This window comes from Euprymna scolopes, chromosome 15 (assembly GCF_053919585.1).
Source record: "Euprymna scolopes isolate OS-2025 chromosome 15, ASM5391958v1, whole genome shotgun sequence".
Classification (NCBI taxonomy): Eukaryota; Metazoa; Mollusca; class Cephalopoda; order Sepiida; family Sepiolidae; genus Euprymna; species Euprymna scolopes.
Window position 1 is genome coordinate 94,246,718 of NC_136496.1, and position 25,000 is coordinate 94,271,717.

The 25,000-nt window shown below is 31.9% G+C and overlaps 1 protein-coding gene across 4 annotated transcripts in view; it reads left to right on the forward strand.

Annotated features, from left to right (window-relative positions):
• Positions 1–25,000, forward strand: part of LOC145293999 (uncharacterized) — a 174,820-nt gene that overhangs the window by 126,282 nt on the left and 23,538 nt on the right. For all 4 annotated transcript variants that reach the window (XM_080140915.1, XM_080140912.1, XM_080140911.1 and 1 more), the window contains 5 exons: positions 1,997–2,046; positions 7,532–7,773; positions 10,326–10,383; positions 14,700–14,914; positions 17,115–17,205. In XM_080140915.1, coding sequence (XP_079997041.1) covers positions 1,997–2,046; positions 7,532–7,773; positions 10,326–10,383; positions 14,700–14,914; positions 17,115–17,205 — 656 coding nt within the window. The remainder of the gene's footprint in view (positions 1–1,996; positions 2,047–7,531; positions 7,774–10,325; positions 10,384–14,699; positions 14,915–17,114; positions 17,206–25,000) is intronic.

Genomic DNA, 25,000 nt, shown 5'->3' on the forward strand with positions numbered 1-25,000 from the left:
GCCAGATATGAACTAAAATACCGTTGTCATATCTGGGTGGGAGCTGATCGGAGCACCCTATGCTGCATTGACAACGTTCAAAACTGGTTTCGAAACCTAGTAGATGATCTCTTTTTTTCTTCCCTGCAACCTTTTTCTCACAGAAGAGATGTTGCAAGCATGTCTCTGCTCTATTGTTATTTTCATAGCAAGTGCTCGTCTGAGCTTCAATCTATGGTACCCCCTTGCCAAACGTTCACAATAAACACTCGACTTGCTACAACAACCATCGACAATTCCCCCCCCCCGCTCACTATCTGTGCCTAAACCTAAATGCAAATTCCATAAACAAAGCTTCTTTCCTAGAACTGCCCGCCTGTGGAACTCTGTTCCGCTGACCTACTTTTCCAGTTGACTACAATGTGATTGTCTTCAAATCCAAGTAAACAAGTTCTTGTTGACCCTCCCCCCCACCCACCTGCCCCAATAATCCATTTTTACCCCATTTCCACCACTAACTATTAATACACTCTTGTCTCAGTGACTACCGTACACTCATTTACCCTTATCCTCGAGTGGTTTTCAGGCCTTGATAAGTCGTGACTCCCATCTATATATATAAAAGTGAAAATGTATGTATGTATGTGTGCTCGCTTTTTCTGTATGTTACAAAAGGCTTTTTTCAGAGAAGCGGTCGGTCGGTTCACAACTTTTTATATCACATATAAATCGTAATATCTTACAGTTAACTACGAAATTCGCCTGTCTATTTAATTTGCTCAATTTCAGGAAGATAAATATTCAACATTTGTCGCTCGCCGCATGTGGGTTAGTCTTTTTCCTATAACATCTTGGGAAAATAAAAATTTAAAAAAAGCGTTCCGCAGTAAATACTATCCCGCAGTCAAACTTGACCTGATTAACTCATTAAAACGGGCACCTGCCAAACCCAAGTGATTAAATAAATTCAAACGTATTTCCGTTGGCATCTCGCGGTGGGGCAATGGTTAACGTCGCACTTTTTTTTTTTTCACACTCTTTAATTTACAGCTTTGCCTCAACGGTTCAGGTTCGATCCTCATACTTACCTTCTTTTTTTTTTTTTTTTTAACCCCCACCCCCACCCCACCCCCGGAGTTTCCACACATACACCTCCAAACACCCGGGCAACGCTGGGTACCCCTCGCTCGTGTAAAATAAAAAACAAAAAAAACTGGTCATCTTCGAACATTCGCGCTGGGTGCCCATAGAATGAAAATATTTTAAGTAATATACAACCAATAAACAAGATAACTAGAATTTCCATGGATTTTGCTAGTAACAGGAATGACTGTTGAATGATACACCTGACTTTGAATGATACACCTGACTGTTGAATGATACAGCTGACTGTTGAATGATACACCTGACTGTTGAATGATACACCTGACTGTTGAATGATACACCTGACTGTTGAATGATACACCTGACTTAGAATGATACACCTGACTTTGAAATGTATTCTTTGCATTACTCAAACTACTATTCTCATCATAAGTGTAACCCTTACATTTCAGTCAATTTAATCCCCGACCTTCTTCAGATGTATTTCAATTCATGAATCTGCATGGAATTTTAATCCACAATAGTAGCATGTCTTTGTTCTGTCGGCCATGACAAAGTAGAAGTTTTAAGTAATTTGCCATTGTATTCTTAGTATCCTGTTCCTGCAATGAGGATTGAACCTTCAACCTCCAAAAGAACTTGAACTTTACTTTGTACCTTATCCAATACATCACGAGTCCTTGTGGACAATATGATAATAATAATACAAACAATCCTCATTTCAGAAACTCAGGAACATAATTTTTATGTTTGAATTTATTTATAGATACGGATAAACATGCTATGAATCATTAAGGGAGTTAGGGGAGAAAACTCTCATTAAATCTACTCTTAACCTGTTGTTGAATTCTAAACTAAACCGTTTTTTAAATAAAAAAAAGTATACTTATGAAATTTTTGTTTTTCTCTCTAGGCCAAGTAGATCTCAATCGATCGAATTTAATACATCCGACACCAAGGAAGGTAAAGTATAAATACTTTATTTATTTTTTAATCCATTTGGCACAAAGTCCAACAGTGTGTACAAAAGTTGTGAAATCACTATTTGTTGAATTGACCTACGACTGTTTTGTTTACTCAGTGCTATATTTGTGTGTCATGTGATTTAGTTTTCGTTCATTTTATTAATTTGTATAAAATAAGTCAAATAAGACCAAATTTTCTCAGTGTTAACTAATGGGAGGAGCTACAGTGACTATAGTTGAAGCAGAAAGGTAGGGAGCCTGATTGGCTGATAGTTGTTTACATAGATTGGGGGGGGTTACTTAGAGTATGTATTTTTTGTTTTTATTTGTTTTTTACTTTTTGTTTTTTATGGAAATCACTCCAGACAAAGCATAAAGCCATTTAATTTAAGTAGCTAACAAAAACACTTCAAGGTCAAAAACAACCAATGATAAATGTTAGATGGATAGATTCAGACCCAGAAAACATCAATTCTTCCCCCTTTGTCAGTTGCTTCGCTCATAAAATAGGAGGACGTAAGAACAAACTAATGGAAGTGAGAGTAATAAAGCTGCTGAAATTAAACCCAAAGTTTACTCAAAATCTAATGGGGGATGATTACATCTATTTCTTACTGATCCTTTTTCAGAGAAGAGACATTGCTAGTCTCTTTCTACCATATCCATGGAGGGTCCTTGATTGAGCTCTCATTTCTATTTCCTCCTCATAAGACGTTCACAATGAGGACTCGCTTTCTACCACACTGAAAAGAATTTTCTTCCTTCTTGTGACTAGCATCAAACGGAATTCTCATAAAAAGAGCTTATTCGCAAAGGCATCCCATCTGTGGAACCTGTTAGCATGGGTATGCTTTCATGCAGATTACAACATGATAGTCTTCAAATTCAGTATCCACAGATTTCTGTCATGCGGCGTTGTCACAATCAAACTTGGTCTATTCCATCAACCATTCCCAATCCTTTCATAATTTTCTTCATCTTTCGACTGACAATCATTCTTTCTCATTAATCCTTGGTTTTGATAACTGATGACCTATTTAGTAAAAAAAATAATAATAATTAGGAACGAGACAGTCAAGTTAAAAGACCCTAATTGCCAGGGTTAGATTAATCATTAAGAAAAAATAAACATATTGTAGAATCAAAAGAACTGGCGATTCTAAGTCGGAAGCAAATAGTGTCAGATAAAAAAGTTTGCATTATACTGAATTATTTTTTTTTTTTTCAGAAAATAATTAAATTTTATTGTTTTGAAAGTTTTTTTTTACTATTATTAAAACTATATTACTTTATGAAATATTGATTGATTTTTTTTTTTTTTTTAGAAAAATAGAATAATTTTTTTTCTCTGACATTGTTTGTTGCGGACTTTGATTCACCAACATGTGCTTTAGGCATCAAAGGAAAAGGGGTCAGGTAAATTATCTCGATTTTGTTTTGCAAAAAATTCTTATCTAGGGTTTCATGAAAGAGTTATTTTCTGTGATGTGTACGTCATGTAGAGTATATGTTTATTGACTTAAGCAATTATAAGTTGCCGTTGGATTATTGCAGTTTGCATAGCTATGTGTAATTTGCATATGATGTTACACCTGAATTGTTCTGAGCCTTTTATTGTTCATGTATTTCTGGTTAATGTCTGGGACCTTTGTTCTTTTTCTGTGTGTCTCTCTTGCTCTTAGAACTAGATCAACCCTAAAAAAGGATTGATCTAGTTCTAAGTCTTTTTGTTTTTTTTATTTATTTAATCAATCTGGCTCCTCACCCATACTTCACACGCCTGTCTTAATAATCAGAAGAATATGCAATGTTGGGCCAGATCAGACCTAGCATATCAGGTCTGCTCCTCTGTTAGCAAGGCTGAATATACCAAAGCTCAATTAACTCCTGGCAATCAGTCAGCTATGTTGGTTTGACCACATGGAGAGGATAAGAAAAAGAAGACATTCTTGAGGTAGAAGGTTGAAGGAAAGTTGGATGACTTAAGAAAACTTTGAAACAAACCATAAATAAGAATCTTTGAGGGTGGAATTGGAATGGAACTGATACTTAAGACTGCCAAGCTAGGAGACTGAAATTGCAGGCTATCCAAAAACATCAGACCTCTGACCAAGGGAAATAAGATGATAAAATAAATGGTGGTGGTAGTAGTAATGATGCTATCGAGTTTTTTCTAGTGATTCAAGATTACTTTCTCTTCAATACATTACTACTCTGTTTCCCTGTTGCATTAGTTTCTTCTTCCTTTTCTTTCTTCTTCCTTTTCTTTGTTCTTCATTTTCTAATGTAGAGCAGAACACAGACGTAAAAATGAGCCACAAAAGAAAATGGACTAGTACCGTGTTTTGCAGAGTTGTCTAGTGACAGACAAGTCCTGGTTTCCGGAATATTAGCTGACTTCTTACTTTTGTTTGATTCCGTTTTCATAAGCTACACTAATTTGTTTACAATACTACACCTCCCACAATCGAACACATATTATGATCTTCGTTTATGTTCTACATCTTTTAATTATTCTCAGGAATTTTAAACTGTTTTTCTTAGCATGCATCTCTGGTTCTTTTTATTTAGAATTTATGTTTGCATTTTTTTTTTTTTAAATTTTGTTTTCATCTTCTAACTCCTCGTCATTCGTCATCACTATCATCCATATTTTATTTTTGCTCATTTTTTTTTTTACTCTCTTTTACATTTTGACTCTTCGTTACATTTGAACTCTTCTTCCATCTCTACATCTTCAGCTTCTATTCTGGTTCTGAATTTATCTGCATGAGTCAAAATGCATTCATAATGTCGCTCGCGTTATTCCCTTTTTGTATTATTTATTTATGACTTTAATTCCTTATCTATTCCATAGCAAACATTTTCTTTTGTAGAAAATGTCATTCTTGTGGCAATTCTGATTTGTCTTCGCATTAATATCAAAGAACTTTGCTTTCTTCCTGCATTTGTAATCATTCGATAACTAAAGTAAAATCTGACACTTTCATTAAATTTTAATCACATTTTTGCAGGTTGAATCATTCTATTTGCATCATAATTGTGGTGCCTTGGGTTGCGAGAATTAAGCTTAGGTACAAGATGCATTTAATATGTTTTTAGCCATAAGCATAAGGTGGTAATGATGGTTAAGTGGTTAATGATACAGACTGATGACCTGAGTGTTCTAAGTTCAAATCCAGTTTATTGCACGGAAACACTTTCACTTGTGATGTTGGCAATCTTCACATGATCACTCTTGTAAGTACCTGATGTGTTTCTAAAAAGAATTCTGACTAGAAAAATATCGAGGATACCAGTGCCAACAATCGAATCATCTGATTCATACGAAATGATGATAACCAAAAACGTAGTGCAAATTCTGTGACTCTCATTTTGGCTGCACCATTTCTTCTTGAGAATATTCTCCTTGGGTTAGAGGTTCGCTTTTCTGACCATGTCTATGATTACTTTATACAATTCTGAAAATGAATCCAAAACCAAGAACATAAATTTATCGTGAGACTGAGTACCTCCACCTGACAATGGTAAGGATGGGTCAAAGTCTTCATATTGTATGAAACGTTGGTAATAAAAAAAAAATTGACTATTAACAAAGAGCATCAGGTCCGCACATTAAATTTAGAAAAATCGGAAGTTGAACTTCCGTGAAATTTTGGATCATGACCGAACTTCCAACATCAAACATGAAGTTCTTATAAGATGCAGAACTTGATTGGCCACCATATGGGCCAAGTAGTTACTTTATACTATGAACAGAACTGAATATGTCTCTACAAGCGTGACCCTAACCTTTTCTGTAACCTTTGACCTTGACCTAGATATTCCAAAATTAAATCAGTTTTAAGTTAGACCATGACCAATATTTTAACCAAGTTTGATGACGATCAGTTAAGTAGTCCAAAACATAAAACCTCCTTAATGAAGCTACTAACACTATGATGTGTAAATTATCTGTGTGGATCGAAATTCATGGTGAATTTTTGTTTGCCTGAAATTTTTTACTTGGGAATCTTTTAATATAATTTGCTGCTTCTTTTCAATCAGCCACAAGGTTTGTATTTTTAACATTTCAATTACTTTTGTGCCACAGTGTACATTCATGCTTGTTTATGTAATTTAGGGTTTGTGGACGTATTAGTATATCTTCACTTGCTGCATATCGTTCTCTTGTCTATGTTTACTTTGTATCGTGTTTCTTTCAAGAGTCTCTCTCTGCCATGAAGCCATTTCCATTTTTGTATTCTGAGTCGCAATAGAACGTCTACAACTGGAATCGTATTCACTTTTCTGTCTGTTAAGTCGAAAGCAAAATCCATCAATTGACTTCCAAAATAACCTAACTCTGGCCAGGTCTTTATATAACCTTTGAATCAAACGCCACTAAAACAGATTGATGATTATGTACCCAGGGTCTCTCATCACATTCTCATTCAAAGATTTCAACATCAGAAAGGAGATGCTAAGGATTTGAGCAAAATATGGTCATTACATCTCATCAAAAACATCAAATTGAAAAATTTTTAAATCTATAATACAGTCCATCCTCTTCTGTAGTTCGAAAACATGGACACTTTCCAAAAAGTGAAAAACATGCCTGAATGGTGCGTATACCCACTTTCTAATGAAAGACCAACATTTCTCTTATGGAAGACCCATCCAACCAAACAAATCAATGTCAAACTTTCATTTGCATCATTTATTGTCAAAGCAAGACATGTTCAAGTTGCAGGCCATTATTCTAGAGTAGTAAACGAAGTTGTACCTTCCCTACTTCTGTGGAACCCTACTATCTACCCCAGAAGTAGAATGCTCACATACCCAGATGTCATTGCAAGGGGTGCCAATGTTGAGAGGTGAAACCTGGAAGCAGTTATGCGGGACCGGAATATCTGGCGTGAACGTATGAACTCTATCATGTCAACTATGGTTGAAAGATGATGATCTTTTTCTCCATCCTTATCACTTCTTTGGATGTTTTCCTTGGCCTTCCTCTGTGAACTGATCCTGCTATCTCAACTGTTCTACATCTACTAACCCAAGAACTCTTATCCATTCTTTCAATGTGATCATAACATCTAAGTCTACTTTTCTACAACATCTCCTGGTACTTTGTTGATTAATCTTGCCCTGAGGTGATCAGCTCTAAACCTGTCTTTAAGACTCCTATTATACATTCATCGTATCACTCTCTTATCATTTGTTGCAGAGTATAATTCAGGGGAGATAATTTGAATAGGATTCAAGGGAAATAACTTTTGAATATATTGTGCCAATGCATGTTTCTGGACTATTTAGCTTGGGGTGGTTTTCATTGTCTTCATTGAAAATGGTAAGAACCAAGATGAACTAAGTCTCCACTCATAAGGAGGCAAGTAATTAGAGATTGTGAATGACATGCCATAAATGAATAATTACTGGCTCATCACAGAAATGTTGTCAAATAATTTTGTAATTTGATTTTTTTTTCTTTTTTATAAAAGTTTCTATACCAAGCAATGGTGAAGTGTCCTTTTTACTTCCAAAGGAAAAGACTGATCCGAAATGGCCAACGTCTTTCATCACACAATTTTACTGGCTAGCATGGAGAAATTATAAGCAGTCTAAATCACGAATCATTTCCAAGTTTGAAATTGCCCGAGCCGTTATCCTTTCCATCTTTCTTGGCCTCCTCTATTTTCAGCTTGAGCGTACGGAGGATAAAGTTTGGGAACACAAAGCTCTGGTGAGTGAAAATTATATCCTTTTTCATTCCATATAAAAAATCTTTCGAACTGTTTTTTGAAGAGATGTTTAGCAGGCTTTCACTATTCAATGAAACATGTGTAAAACATACTTAATAAAAAATTTAATAAAAATTTATGAGCGCCAATTAACTATATATATATATATATATATATTATAAAATAATAACCCGTGATCTCTCTCTTTCTCTCTCTCTCTTTATATATATATATATATATATATATATATATATATATATATATATATATATATATATATATATATTAAATTTAATAAATACAAACATTGTATATATATATATATGTTTTGAGAAAAATACACCGCTGGTATTTTTACATTTCTTATACATATATATATATATATATATTAAATTTATTTATACAAACATTGATGGCTACATATGTGCATACATGTTTCTGTAATCACCCGCGTTGGGGGATTATGTCTTCAGGCATCAAGAACTGATATTTAAAACAAAAACATTTTCTTACTTCGTTTACAAAGTTAGAATGTAATATGGGTGGGGATTATGAGCTGGGAGAGGACAAGTAAGGTCTTTGAAGATAATAAACCTCTTCTTTTTTACATCTCTTTTTTTTTTCTTTTTTTTTTATATTTCTTTTTTAAGTTTATCTATCCCATCTTTTGGTTTTTACGGTATAAGGTACTTGAGAATTTAGTATTTTTGTCTTTGTTTTTAATTACTTACCACAGTAATTAATTTGTTAAATTAATTTGTTACAACATTCTTTTTTTATCCAATTATTACAACATTCTTTTTTTAATTTTTTATCCAATTATTACAACATTCTTTTTTATTTTTTATCCAATTATTACAACATTCTTTTTTATTTTTTATCCAATTATTACAACATTCTTTTTTATTTTTTATCCAATTATTACAACATTCTTTGCTTATTTTTTATTCGATTTTTAGAACATTCTTTTTCATTTTTTTTTTATTCAATTACAATATTCTGCACTTAAAGACATTTAAGGTACTGTATGCTAATCTAAAATATTGATCCAACTTTAAAAACCGAAATTGATTCTAAATATTACTCTTGTGGCTCTTGTTATTTTTCCTACGTAATGCTATGTTTAATCACACTTGTTCTATCTTTTGAATTACTATATACCAATTAACATTACTGTAATCTTACAGTTATTGCTCACATTATTTTAAGTGAGGAATGAAAAACTAAAACTTAGGAAGCCTTCAGAGTGCTACTGAACCATTCAAATAAGATTAAGGGTGTTTCCAGAGCATTACTGAAACTATACTCTCTGAGCTTTTTGCCCTTCCCTTTCTTGCTCGGAAGAGTTTTCTTTCTAAAATATTACATGAAATTACATTGACCCATCCCCCCACGAAAACTGCTCTATAACCTGCTAAGGGATGAACTTAAGAACACTTCCTTTATACTAGCCTGGGTGCCTGGCGTTGCCCGGGTGTTTAGAGGTGTGTGCTGTGCAAAATAAAAAAAAAAGTTGTAGTTGACAGGCAGGCTCAAACCCGTGACGGAAAAGAAAGTGCGTAAGGGTTAAGGTTGAGCAAAATAAAAAAGGAAAGTTGCAAGCACAAAAAAAAAATAGGAGTAGTAAGCAGGTTCGAATCCATAACACGCCAGATAAAAAATATGTGAAAAATAAAACAAACGCTCTTATTGATGAGTCTAATGTGGTTGTGACATCACGAGTGGTCGAAATAATGCCTTTTATGTGACGTTGTTTACGCAAGCTTTGAATGACTTGCAAAAAATGTCAGAAAAAAAAAAACGACCTTCCATGGGGGGGGGGGGGGGTGAAGGAATTAATATTTCTGGCCAATTTTTTTATATTTATCGTCCGAAGGGTCGAGCTTTAAAAGAATACTGATCTCATGAAAATCTGTCACCTCTGTTGAAAGTTTGAGGCAGACATACATATGTCCATACATACATACATACATACATGCATACATTTAAACAGACAGGTGAGATTTATCTTATAGATGGATAATTTTACATAATACACTTTTAGATTTTATATAAATTCTATAACCTTTCTTTTTATAGGGAACACACAAACATACATACATTTAGTTTTTTATATATAGATATCTTGATTTTAATCTTCATTAAGGAAAATAAAACTGGCGCAAAACTGTTCTATTTGAGAAATTTTAATCATCCTTATACTGTCATTCTTCTGATGTTTGAATAGAAATATCGATAATGGTGAATGCATTCAATAAAATGTATTGTTTGTAAACTAATAAAAAAATTAGTTGACTGGGGAGTGGACTATTGTTTGATCTTAGTGGTAGTCGAGATACTCTAAGTGCTTTTGAGGGGGCACTTCTGATTTGTTCTTGGCTTCTAGCTTTGGCTTCACGTTTTATTGCTATGTTTAAGTTTCACATTTTTTTTTTAATTTCACATATCCAAATTTTTAATTTTCATTTTTATTCTTTCATTTAAATATAATAACTTGTTTAGTAAAACATTCTTTAAACACACAGTAAAAAACATAAGACATTTCTCGTTACAGTTCTTTTTCCTTGTCACGCATTGGACATTCCAACCTTTGCTGGAAGCTGTACTTTCATGTGAGTTATATTTTGTTTTCATTTCTCTTTGAAAACACTAAGTCGAAATTTATATTCAAAAGTTACCTCCCTTTGTCGTGGTTTGCCCTAATTCTTCATCTAATATATAAAAGGCTACATGTCTGTCTGTCTGTCTTCATATTTTCAAACTTCATCTCTACTGAAACTAAAAGTCAGAAAGCGGCATTAGAGGCTTCAAATGATTGGATAATTGGACCATTCTTTTATAGGTCTTTAGCCAGTTTTTAAGATGTCAAAATTGAAAAAAAATTGTTATACATTTTGTACATTCATCCAAGTTTATTTTTAATTTTTAATCAGATCATATGCATGACACGTTGGTATAGTGTTAATGTAACCAGTTTTGAATGCTACAGTTTTGGTTTCAATTCCAGCTGATGGCACTAAAATATTTTTTTTTTTTTACTTTTGAAATCACAACTCTATAATAATATATACAAAATTTGCACAAATTAAAATATCATATTTAAGCCTATTTTACAACCAAGCAAAGCCGGTCGCCCCTACCCCCCCCCCCACCTCCCTGCTAGTAAAAGTACATATTTTTTCCTAGATTATGTCCTAATTATATATTAAGAGTTATCTCCCTTTTTCTCCTATTTCTTATTCTCATTGTTCATAAAAACATCGATTCGAATTTTATCATTTGATGCTTCTTTATACTGGTGATCTATTAAACCAACGCATTTCAGGTGAAAACATTATTACACATGTAACATGTCAAAATTAGTATAAATTTTAAAAATTACATAAAAATGATCCAATAGAAAAACAATTACAAGTAAAAATAGAATTTATCAAATGATTGAGTTTTGTTGTATGTTTTAATGTGGAGGAATTGTGGAATCAATTCAGTATGGCAAAGGAGATAAACCGTTGACTTAAATTAAGGGTTCACCATTTTTGAACACAAAATCTCAACGTAGTTGTTGATGATTATTTTATTAAAAATACATGTAGCACATCTACTGTATCACTTTTTTACGTTTTTTTTTAAATTTAATTTATATTAATTTCTACATGACATGTAAGTGTGTAATGTTTTCTCCTGAAATGTGTTGGCTTAGAGCACCAATGTAAACATGCATCATATTTTTATTTTTAGATTGTCTTACCAAAATTTAAAGAATTATCTCCCTTTTTTCTTCCAGTTGTTAATGGAAACATTGACTCTAATTTTATCATTTTTTTTTTCAATCTCTTGTAGTTTTATTATGTTTTGAAGTTATTTCCCTTGGTTTTCATTTCAGATACAAAACTAAATATGTACAGAAACTAGCAGGCCACCTGGTGTTTCCCGGTCGTAAGATATGCTTAAACATGATATTTTGATTCATGCTAATTGCATATTTATTATTATAGAACCAATTCTCTATTGATTATTATATTATACATATGTATTAGTGATATTTTAAAGAGTTGAGTTAATGCTTTGCGGGCACTCCCTAATAAAATAAATATTCCAACACAAGCTACTGAATAAACGAACAAACTACTTCGTAAAACTTGCAAGGAAAAGGTTTATTGAAACAAGGGCATGATGCCATTTAGATATAGCTATGATAAAACTCGTCTGCCTTTGCCCGATAGTTAATCCCGAGTGGGAATTGTAGATACCTGTGTAGGCAGAGAGAGAGTGTGAGGAAACAGGTCCGCTCTCTTCGACGTCTCGCTGGAAAAGGGTGGAGTTGTTTTCGTCCGGGACGGAAGCAGTTATAGTTCCTTAAGGGGGTAAGGAAGATCCCTGCGCTATGCCTCTGATTGGTCAGTATGTGCCATATCGCACAGTCATGGGAGGTACTGATGCACAAGAAAAGAGTTCTATTTGTTTCTGCTACAATATCAAAAGAAAAATAAAATATTACTTGGGTGCCACCAGCTAGAATCAAAAGCAAAGCATACAACTATCAGCCTAATCCCTTAGTTTCTTAACTACATCCATACGCATATAAGCGGTTTAAAAAATAATGTAGTTTAACCTCTGAATGTAGATTTGTCCATGTAATTAGATTTAGTCAACTATTCCTGCCAAGGTTAACTGTTTTTTTTTTTTCAATTTTGACCCCTTAGCAACAACTTTTTGCTAGCTAAAAACCAAATTAAAAGTGTGCTACAGGTCCAAATACCCTACATATCAAATTTCTACTCTGTAGACCAAATATTCAGAGAGGAGTTTGGTAAAGACTTTTTGCACACACACCGATAAGGTCACTTTTATAGATATATATATTTTCTTGAAAAAAGATTTCTGCCTCAACAGAAAAACATTCAACAAAATGTTTACCTGGAAAATTATTTTACCGAAAACTATTAATATTAAACTTTAAAAAAAGAAGATACTAGAATAAAAAAAAAAAACAACTATTTTATTTACACTCAATCAGATGTGCCTTATGCACTAATAAGAATGTAATTGGCATTTTGTTGCACTTTTTAAGTTTTTAAATATTTATAAATTTTCTCATTATAACAAACAATTATTATATTGATTACAATTTTTTGACAGAAGAAATAAAATTCATTGCATATAAAACATTAAAATAAAAATTTTAAATTGTGATAAAAATCTAAAATCATTAAATTATCAATAAATTTTGTCGTCATAAAAATATGATCATTAGATTAATTTTTATTTGCAAAAAAAAAAACATTGCTAAAAAAACCATATCAGCGAATTATCAATATATTGTCATAAAAACGATTATTGTTTTATTTTAATAATTATAATGAGAAAAAATGTTGGAGTCCTGACAATGGTATGCAAATATTTAAACATTGATTGACATTTTATGAGTTTGAAAAGACATACATAAAGAAGGTCAGGCAAAAATAACATGGAAGAGTAAAAGAGTAGCATACACAGATATTTATCAATGTGCGTTTCTGACTATATATATATATATATATATATATATATATATATATATATATATATATATAGACAATATTATTTTGTATTCCTGCACGTCACCAATTGAAAACGAATAAAGAAAAGTTATAAGCTTTTATACTTTTCGTATTCTTTTTTATTCATATATATATATATATATATATATATATATATATATATATATATTAAGTAATGTGATTTATAATTTAAAATTTAAAATTATAAATCACATTACTTAATATTGAATTAGCTCTAGGACATTTAACTATCGAGCTTATTATATATTTAAATTACAACGAGCACTTTCTATTTCCTGTATTTTAATTAAACTAGTAATTTCATTGTTACATTAAAATACACTCAGCTCTTTAGACTATTATTCTAATCTCCTTTAAATTTATATATATGAAAATTTGTTTTTAACAAAAATTATACTAAGGTTGACTCATTGTGTACATTGCCACTGTGTGGTGTTGATTCTAGTGATGGGACGATTCCAATATTTTCCTCTATTCCGATGCATTACCGATTCTGGTCTAAATTCCTGATGTTGGTATCATTATTGATTCTGATTCTTTTTAAAATCTGTAAATATTTAACTATAGAGTTATTTTCTTTTTTAATCTTGTGATTACCGCAAAAACCCATGTAATATGCATGCATATATTTTAGCAAATGTAAAAGTACATTTGTGGAGAGTAATTTATACATTTTAGTTTTAATGGTAGTTTAAAATTAAAAAAAAAATATTTATAATTTTATCATTAGTAACAGCAATGGTAAAATTAAGTTTTAAACAATAACAAACTACAAAAAAAATACAATTAAAAGAATCTTTTTTTTGGCATTGGAAAATACACGCCATTTTTTTTCTGATTCTGATACCGATTCCAATACCTCAGAAAGTTCTGATTTTTCTAATTCTGATTAATCATGTTTCTGTTATTCTTTTTTTTTATCTTGTTTTTTTTTGTTTTTTTTACAAAGTAATCATCACTTATCAAGGTCCGGAGGCCACTCGAGGATAAGGGTTAATGTGTATACATTAATCAATGTGATTATAGCGTAGTAAACATAAGTAGTGGAATTCTTGTAAGTTGAATTACATAGGGGGACGGTTCATCAAGAACTTTCAATCATACCGTCTGCATGTACCTATTTACTATGCCTCCCCACGGGACAGAGTTAGACACCAGGGTCGTTTTTTAACGTGGAGAAAAGGTACAAAAATAAAAATTGTCTCAGTCGTGAAGGATTTCTCCTCCACCGAAAGAGAACAAGAAAATGAAGTGCAGCATATGAAGAACAGATACTACACTTTGATCTTGACCAAAAGAAACTCATATATGTTTTTGTTTATTACATACTGAATGTTGGTATTTTCCTTTTTTTTTTAATTTTTCAGTTCCTAACGAAAGAGAAATCCTTTACAAAGAGCGTGCTGCTGGTTATTATCGATTGTCGGCGTATTATCTGGCTAAGATTATCAGCGAGGCACCTTTAACTCTTGTCTTACCCATATTCAGCTTTTTTGTCATCAGTATGTTTGCTGGATTCTATCGACCGGGAATTCTGTTTGCTTCAATGGCCGTTATTGTCTTTCATGCCATCTTGTCTCAGGTAAACAATTTGAAAAATAATATGACTCATCAAAGGGGGTGGGTTTTTGAAATAGAAATAATCTCCGAGGTTATTCATGTGAGTTGTTCGGTGGAAATGGCTTACGTTCGTGAATCAGTGGAAGGTTTACTTTATCAAGTTAAGGAACTTGGAAGAATGCTGTGAAAAGTAAAATTTGGAGAGTGAACGTTATCAAGACAAAATGGTTGTAGTATTGGAAATTTCCCTTGTTTAGTTTGTCGAAAGAGAGTTTTATGCAGTTCATTCTTTTGTAGTATTTGTAAGTATTGGTTACCCAAGAATTGCAATGGAAGTACTTGTAGATCAACGGATGATAACCAATTTGTGTGTAAGAAATGTAAGACAGTGGAGATGAATGAGAAATCAGATGTGGCGAAAGTATATCCAGATGGTGATGCTATTTAGGTTGTCAAGAAGGTTGTTACCTTAGTGATACCATTCGAGCACAGGGTGGGTCAGGTTCTAGCTTAATTGCAAGAGTTAGGAGTTGATGGAAAAAATTTATAGAACTTCTGCCATTACCAAACATTGTTACCAGTATTGATCGAGGAAAGAGTCTATCAGGTGTGTGTACAAAATGTGATCATGTATGAAAGTAAAACCTGCCTAATGAGGGTTGAAGATATGTGTTGCATGAATAGAAATATGAGAATGATTTGATGGCTGTGTTATATGAGTATTCAGGCAGACATAGACCTGAGAACTTTAGAGGAAGATTAAATCTGGGTATAGGGAGATGTGTGCAAAACAGGAGACTCTGGTGGTATGGTCACATTGAAAGAATGGATGTGAGTTTTTGGGTTAGTAGATGTAGAAAATTTCAGGTAGCAGGTTCAGTTTACAGGGTAAGGCTTAAGGAAAACATGGGTAGAAGTGATAAAGATGGACGAGAGAAAGAGGGATAAATAAAGAGCTGGCCAGAGATAGGTTGCTTTGGAAATCTATTTCTAAAAACTGTCCCGTGCATGCCAACACATAAAATGGGTATTAAACTAAATAAGTTCAAATTTATTTTCTGTTTAACATTTTTAAAAGATATTTTCACATTTATTACTTCCATATTTGATTCTACTGTATACATATTTTTTGTTTTTTTAAATCTAATATCCTATAACTATATGAAGCTACTATTCAACCAGAGATGGAGTAGGGTTGCTGCATCTGAGCTGATATGCTGACAACTAGCTTCTCCTTCTTGGTACAAGAAAGAATTTCTAACCTAATGGGTCCCGTACTGTTGTGTACTGTTGTGTCTCAGACTCCAGTTCCTGTTACATCAATGCAGAGTTGTGTCCTTGCGCTTGTTTTACGAATACTTCCACAGAATGTGCTCCGATGAACTTATTGCACTTGTACAAAAGTAGCAAAAACAAAAGTAACCCCACCCAATCAGCTAACTGCTAAACCTCTTAACTGTAGATGTTGGTTGGTTGGTTGTTTTTGTTTTACGGCATAACAACCCTTTTCGGGTTATTTAATGCCGAATCCAAAGATTTTGAAGAAAGATTTTTTAATAGAATATATTTTTTGTTTTCAAGTCAGTTTCTATTTAACCCATAGTTGGGACCCTAACAGGTACTACCACTCCAGGTCAGAATGGACCTGGGAGCAATGGTAATTAAAGGGTGGCTCCACACTCCCCAAAGCCCGCAAGCTGGGGCCTCACCACTGGATACAGTTTAAGGTCATATCCAGGACCTATAATTGTGGATGTCATTTTATGTTCTACTTTGATGTCATCTTTCTTTGTACATCTTGCTTTTAGAATTCCCTTTCTGCTCCCCATTTCCATACCAACGTACAGAAATTTAAATTTAATGTGAACAAACATTTTGCTGCCCAACTCCTTACCCAGGTTGCCTCCCTCCCCTTATAAATCTCACCCTTATTATAGTATCCCCTTACGTCTCAGTGCCATATATACCTTATTTGGGGTTAATAAAAGTTTAAAAAAAAAAAAAACATGAAAAATTATTTAATCTTTCCCTGAAGCTGACTGAAACATTCATCAGAAACTCAAGAATTAAAAAACCAACGAGTCAGAAACTTTGGAAATGTTTGATTTCTCCCAGACTTTGAAGATTTATGTAAGTCTGTGACAGTTCCGGAAATATATGATAGACACATTCAGAAATTCGATGAGATATGTAACCATTCACATTATTTTCTTTTATTTCAGGGTTTCGGTATTTTATTCAGTGTCATATTTTTAGACATACAATGGGCTTTAACTTTCTCCACTATATTTACCGTCATCAATATGTTGGTTGGTAAGTAAACGTTTTTTTCTTCCTCACCAGACTAAACATATGCCTAATCACTAGGAACACGCACACACACATTAGTTTATTCAATTTAGATAACAAAATTTCCATTTGTCGCTACAATAAATTCACTGATCAATCTAAAAAGATTTGGTCAGGCAACAGAAGCTTTCATTCTTAAAGCCAGTTTTTTAACCCATTTTTAGTTGATTAAAAATCTGGCCTTAAGTAAGAACAGAGACTTCTGTTGCCTGATGAAATCTTTTTGGATTGAAACAGTAAATGTATTGTAGTGACAAACGGTAATTTTGTTTACCTAAGTTGAATAAAATAATATTCTGCTCTTTATTATTGAGTACTATCAACAAACTCGTTAAATTCTATGATTTTTACTTTTGGATATCTTTACTTAGAATATATATATATATATATTACTTAGAATATATATATATATATATATTACTTAGAATATATATATATATATATATTACTTAGAATATATATATACTGGCTAGAACGATAAATTTGTCGCCCTAAAGAAAACAACACTACAGTTTTATTTTAAAACTTTTATTGAAAAAATTAATTCAGGTAACTTGTTTATGTAGTAGCACCTTAATCACCACCTTGATACCGGTCTGAAACTGGGAGCATGCCTTTTCCACAAGCGCCAGCAGGAACTCAGTGGATAGTGGCGATCAGACTGGATTTGGTGCTGTGGGAGGTTATGTTGGTGATGTTCTCAACGTATGGCCAAACGAAGTAGTCCAGCAGATTCAGGTCAGGGGATGAGGTGGGGAGGCAGTGAGAGAAGGATACAAAGTCATAGCACTCCTTCTAAAGCTAAGCCTGGGCATCTTTGGACTTATGAGCTGACACCGAATCCTGCTATCACACCAAGCGGTCACCTGATTGCACCAGGGGATCACCACACTCTTCAGCACATCCAGGTACACTTTGGTGTTGACTTTTAAGCCGACTTCAAGATGTAAGGTGGCATGATGTGGCCGTCATTTGAAACCACACAAAAACCATAACCATGGGCTGTCCGATGTGTTCAGCTGTGCTCTAAAGTGTTTAACTGTCCGTTTTTGCATTTTGAGGGTGCTGGCAATGGTCCTGTTGTCATAAATTGGATTGGTAGAAAGCATGAGTTGTACAGTGGCACATCTCCGATCTCACTCGTTGAACATTGTGTTACTTTCAAACATAAACGAAGGCTCTTATCGTTCTTAGGATTTGTACACAACTTGAAAACTTGTAGATGGTCTGCAGCAAAAAAGGAAAACCGGTTTTCATCAAGTTGAAATGGAATCATATCATCTTTTCTAAGGGGACAATTTTATCGTTCCACTCTGTATATATATAATATATATATATATATATATATATATATATATATATATATATATAATATACACAGTCAGGCTGTTTTGTTATATCATAATTCTTCAGTACAGCTAGACAAACAACTGCCTTAATCTGATTTTTAAACTACACTGTCTAGATAACGGTGAAAGCTTATAACCCCTGAACCTTTTGGTTGCTGCTAAGTTGAATCACAATGATAACCATTGTCAAATGCCGGAAGCTCAATTTGCTTACACAAAAAATATTGCATTTATTCATTAACGACAGTTTCTTATTTCACTCACCAGTACACTCAACACAAGAAATTGAGCATATTTTAGTAATCCATGGACAGACAGTTCTGCTGTATCATAACTCTTCAATGTGTGCTAGTGTGTGTTTGTATATATATATATATATGCATATATATATATATATATATATATATATATATATATATATATATATAAAGATGAGGGTTTTTTTCTCTCTCTCTCTCTCTGACATTGATTATAAAGCCTACTTTTTCTATTTAAAAATTATTAAAACAAACTTGTTAATATACTCAGTCATGAATATGCAAGCGACTCCATGAAGGGTAACTAATTTGCATATTCCTCTAAAACGAGCTTTCGTTAATTAATTATTCATCATTTATGGTTTCTAATTAGATGACTGGTTTCATTTAACTATTATACTGAATTCTTTTTATTTCTGCATTGTGTATAATTGAATAGAATTATGGATGAAAACGTTCTTGCATGCAGACATGTTTGTGTGTGTGTGTGTGTGTGTGTGTGTGTGTGTGTGTGTGTGTGTGTGTGTGTACGTGCGTGTGTGTGTGTGTGTGTATTTGGGGGTACCAAACTGGTCAAAGGGAAAATTATTCCCAACTTGCATTTGGGTAAAAATGCACTTCCATATAAATAATTGAATTCATTCAATAAGTATTGCTAACAAAAAAAACAAACAATATCTACATAAAAATGTGATAAATTAGTAGTCCTGAGAGATAGCCCAGTGGTTTGGCTTCTTATGATAGGGCCCCGATTTCGAATCTCGCTATATTCAGGCATACATGTAAGATTGTTTGAATTTTTATTTATTTTTTTATTAACGACTAATTTCTTAATTTCGCTCCCTGAGCGTTTTCTCTTAATATAAGAAAAGAGTTATTTGCTCTTTGTTTACATTTTTCTTCGCCCAAATCTTAGGACGTTTTTTTTTTTTTACTTTTTTATTATTTAAATATTAATTATTAATTAATAATTATTATGTGCATAAAAGTTATCTTATTATGCACGTAATAATTATTAATTAATTATATATATGTATGTATATATATATATCTATATATATATAAAGTAGTAGCATTCGTGTGTGTGTGTGTGTGTACAACTCCCAATGACCAAAGAAATATAAAGGCCAAATGTGTGTGCACCTCTCCTGGTCAAGAAATATTAATGACCATGTTTGTATACTTCTGTCAAAGGAGATATTATATTGTATACGGACTTTCAATATATAGCATTCTTCAAACCACATTTACATTATTGAGTTACGGTCATTAACATATCACATTAAATTAAATCTATTTAAATAATTACCTTGATGACATTACTTATTCGACATAATAGCTTTGTTTCAACTGTACTATTTAAAGAAAAATTAATTATTTAGTTTATTTAAATTTCAAGTTATATTTGATTTAACCGATTTTATCTGAAATCTGAAACCGTTTTATTTTCAAACCAAAAACCAGAAAATGAAAAGGGGAAATAACTATGATAGTTTAATTTAAACGGAGCATGTTATTAAATATTTGTTTTCATTTCGAAATATTATTCTAAGCTGAATGATTATTTTTATTTTTAATTGGAGCAAATTTTTTTTGCTTATTCTTAATTTTTTAAGTAACCTTTTTTATTTGTTAGAGAAAAATAATTAAAACTAATGCCCTCATTTACTTGCATCCTCACAAGGGCAGAGTTAGTCAGAAACACATGTGAACAAAATCCATCATTCTCTGCTCTTTTTGTTTATAAAATTTAATTGGTGTTGCTCAGGATTTATTATAATAATTATACCATATCAAGTGAGTTTAATTGCCTGCAAAACTGATTTTCTTTATAATTTATTTAATATCTTAAATTAAAAATGCTCAATTTTTACGACGTGACCCAGCGTCGTTTAACCCCTACAAAAAAAATGGTCAATGTCAAGTTTCTTTCCAACTCCTCAAAAAACTTGAAAATGACAACTTTTAATGGTTTTCGATGGTGCTGAAAACGAATATCACATTTAAATTTGGAGCAGATAAGTAGTTTTTATGATATGAAAAATTACTTTTTCAAAACGTGGAGGATCACTTTCCTATATAAATTTAATGTAAAATGGGCACCCACTTTCTAACCTCCTAATAATTTCTTCATATCATAAAACAAATTTAACTGTGATATTCGTGTTCAGCATCACCGAAAACCGGTTCTGTCTTTTTACCAAGAGATTCGTTTATGTTTTCATAATTTAGGACGTAAATAATGCTGTCAGTAAGCTTACACAAGCGGTTTACAAAAATATTTTTTTTTTTTTTTTTGAGGTGGGTATTCAATTATAGAATTTGTATAGTTTTTACCAGGTGCTCTTGTACTTTATTTAATTGCCTCCTAATGTAAACAGAATTTTTGTGAAATGTTAAACTGCAGAGGCACCTGTTAACAACGATACAAGTTCTATAATGAAAAGGAACAAAAAAAAGGATGCTTTTGTAAACTTACTAACAGCATAATTATGGGATGAAAAAATGAACGCATCTCTTAGTAAAAAAGAAACATCACCAATTTTCAGGAGTGCTGAAAATGAATATCACAGTTAAATTTGTTTTATGATATGAAGAAATTACTAGGTGATAGGAAAGTGATCCCTCAGTTTTTGAAAAAGTAATTTCTTCATATCATGAAAACTACTTATCTACCCCAAATTTAAACGCAATATTCGTTTTCAGCATCACGGAAAACCATTAAAAGTCATAATTTTAAAGTTTTTGGGGGAGTTGGAAAGAAACTTGACATTGACCCAAAAAATTAAGACCTGGTTTTTTGTGGCCTAATATGTTTAAGCAGTTTTTATAAATAATATGAAAGAAGAAATTTTGAAAAAAAAAATTAACATTTTAGCATGGGAGATAACTTTTCTATATAAATTTAACAGAAAATGAGCACCCACTTTTTGGCCACAAAGCGTTCAACCAGACATGTCATCTCTAGCATTTTTTTCAAGTTTGGCGATCGAGGTAGGGGGACAAAACATGACAAATAAAAAAACTTTTAGGGGTTTTTTTTTGTGGTGGTGGGGGGGGGCAGGAATTGCATTTGAAACATAAAATAATGATAAATTTAATTAATTTTTATGAAACCATTCTGTACTTTCACCTAACAATTTTATAAACAGAACAAACCCCAAAATATGACAAATTCAATTTTTTTTGGGGGGGGGGGGGATTACATTAGAAATATAAAATGACAAAAAATGTCATTTAATTAATTTTGTAATTAATTTTTGGTAGATCTCCTTTTTTTTTCTTTTTTTGCGATCGCACGACTATTCGCTGCTATTTTTATTGAAACAAAAGCTGTAAGGATTTATTTTTAATTATCTTTTCTTTGCGGGGCGGGGGTCTTTCCAGTGCTCAATATCCGGAGAATAGATTCTACTCTTTTTAGCCCTTCTGCTGAAATATCTGGTGGCGAGGATATCACATACTTCTTTTTTTGGGCGATTACATTTACATATTTTCATCCGTTCTTTTATTTTGGTTGTGGGGGTATTCACGTTGCCCATCATGAAAACTGGTGTGTTTCAAACAGAACTTCATGTCAACCCAGGCAATGCTGGGTACCCATGCTAGTGTATATATATATATATATATATATATATATATATATATATGTATGTATATATATATGTGTGTATATATATGTATATGTATGTATATATATATGTGTGTATATATATGTATATGTATGTATATGGGTATATATATATATGTATGTATATGGGTATATATAGGTATGCATATATATATATATATATATATATATATATATGTATATATGCAGCCTTTGAGTGTGAGGGAAAATTTACTCGCCCCAAAATATTTTTACTTGTCCGACTTTATGTCTTTGTTACAGTCAATAATAGTAAATAATTTTACAACGATTCCAGAAATTACCGTGTGTATAATCTAACAAGAAGATATTTCTTAACTCTTGTAAATCAACTATTTTATTACTACAAACATTTCAGTAAATAATCAACAAAACGTTAAAATACAACACCAGTTTCTTTATATAGCATTATTCATATTATTGTTCAATAGAAATAAGAACCATTTCTTCGGATGCTTTTTTTTTTTTTTTTTACATGGGGATCACCACTTATCAAGGCCCATAAGCCACTCGTGGATAAGGGTTATTTTGTGTACAATAATCGATGGGATAATATCGTAGTAATAGTTGGTATTGGAGATTTGATAAAGTGTCTTACTTAAGGGGGCGATTAATCAGGAATTTGTTTATGTTGGACTTGAAGACATTCAACTTGTAGTCAGGTGGGAAACAGGCAAGCGGAAGAGAATTCCACAGGTGTGCACTTCTCAGAAGAAAGCTATGTTCATGGAATCTATGTTTTGATCTAGGCACAGATAAAGAGTGGGGGAAATTACTGACAGTGCTGATACGTAGTATCAAAATGACAATTGAAATATAAATAATTCAAGACTGTGTTTATTGGTACCGTTAGAAAACGAATATATATAACTTTATATGCAAAGAAAATGTAATGTAAAAATATATTTTAAAATGCAAAACAAATATTAGAGATTCATTTTGTCATTAAAACATTTCAATATGAAGTCTCTAATTAAAAAATATTCTGAAACACACGATCATCTCAGCAGCGCAAAAGAATCAGAAATAGTTGCTTACGATAATTACTGAACAAAACTCGAAGTGAGATCATAATAAAAATGAACATTTAGCATCATATAGCATTGAACATTTCTGCGAAAATTATATAGATTAACCTAGTAATTAAATAGCTTTGTTAATGAAACAATAAAGATGTGTTATACATTTATTCTATATTTTTATTTTTTACAAGGCAAGTCGAAATATTATATCATGTATAACATGTTACTAATAATCAGCTATTTTGATATTTTTATGTGTTTACATTTTTATAATTCATGTCCAGATTTGTTTATATCCTGATACATTTCTATCGTCCCTGGAATAAATAATGTTTGTTTACGAAGAAACAAAACTGATACAAGATCTCCATGGCCCGAAATCTCTGATATTAAAAAAAAAATACCATTTATCTCAAATGAACTAGATTTCTTAGAAAATCGGCATGGTTTAATATCTTTTTAAAATTTAAAAGGTTAATTTTTCTTTGTAATTTATGGAAATAAAGCTTTGATATAGAACAGAAATTGGTCTCTTTTGTTTCTATTAAAACAAAGAATTCACCTCGGAACAACATTCTAAAATTTGGAATATTATTTTTAAAATTGGATATCGATGATTTTTTGAAAGTTGTGCAAAAAAGAGCATGCAAATATCCGAATTTATATAATTGAAAAAAATATGATTACTTACTTGTTGTATAATTTAATTTTCGGTGCTTTCTTGATGGAACAATGTGTTTTTTTCCTCTTTCAAATGTTCATCTTTACTTTTATAAGCATGTAAGTATGTCGTTGTAGCATTGAAGAATTTTTTTTCCAAATGAATTTCAAAATAAGAGAGCTAAATGAAAGCGACATTTTGACTACACACCAAATGTGTAAATTTGACCTCTTGTTGACCTTTAGCTTGACCACTCTTTTTTCAATACTATATTCCAACCGTCTCACAGCAAGAGATGAAAGAATTCATAAATTCTAAGTCACCCCATATTTGAGGGTCGTACAATAAATGAGTTTCCACTTCTTTATTTAAAGAAATTTTATGGACTAGCTGGCGAGTGATTTACGACTTTTAGTTGCCCCAAGAAATTTTCAATCAACTGTGGCGACTGGTCATGTAAAGTCTCAAAGGCTGTGTATATGTATATATATGTATATATACATGTATATATATATGTATATAATTATTAAAGAGTTAATATTTATTTATTTATTTATATATGTATATTTATACATATGTATATATATATATGTATATATATATATATGTATATATATATGTATATGTATATATATATATGTATATATATATGTATGCATATGTATATATATGTATGTGTGTATGTGTATGTATGTATATGCATATATACATGTATATATGTATGTATATGTATATATATATGTATGTATATATATATGTATGTATATGTATGCATATGTATATATATATGTATGTGTGTATGTGTATGTATGTATATGCAT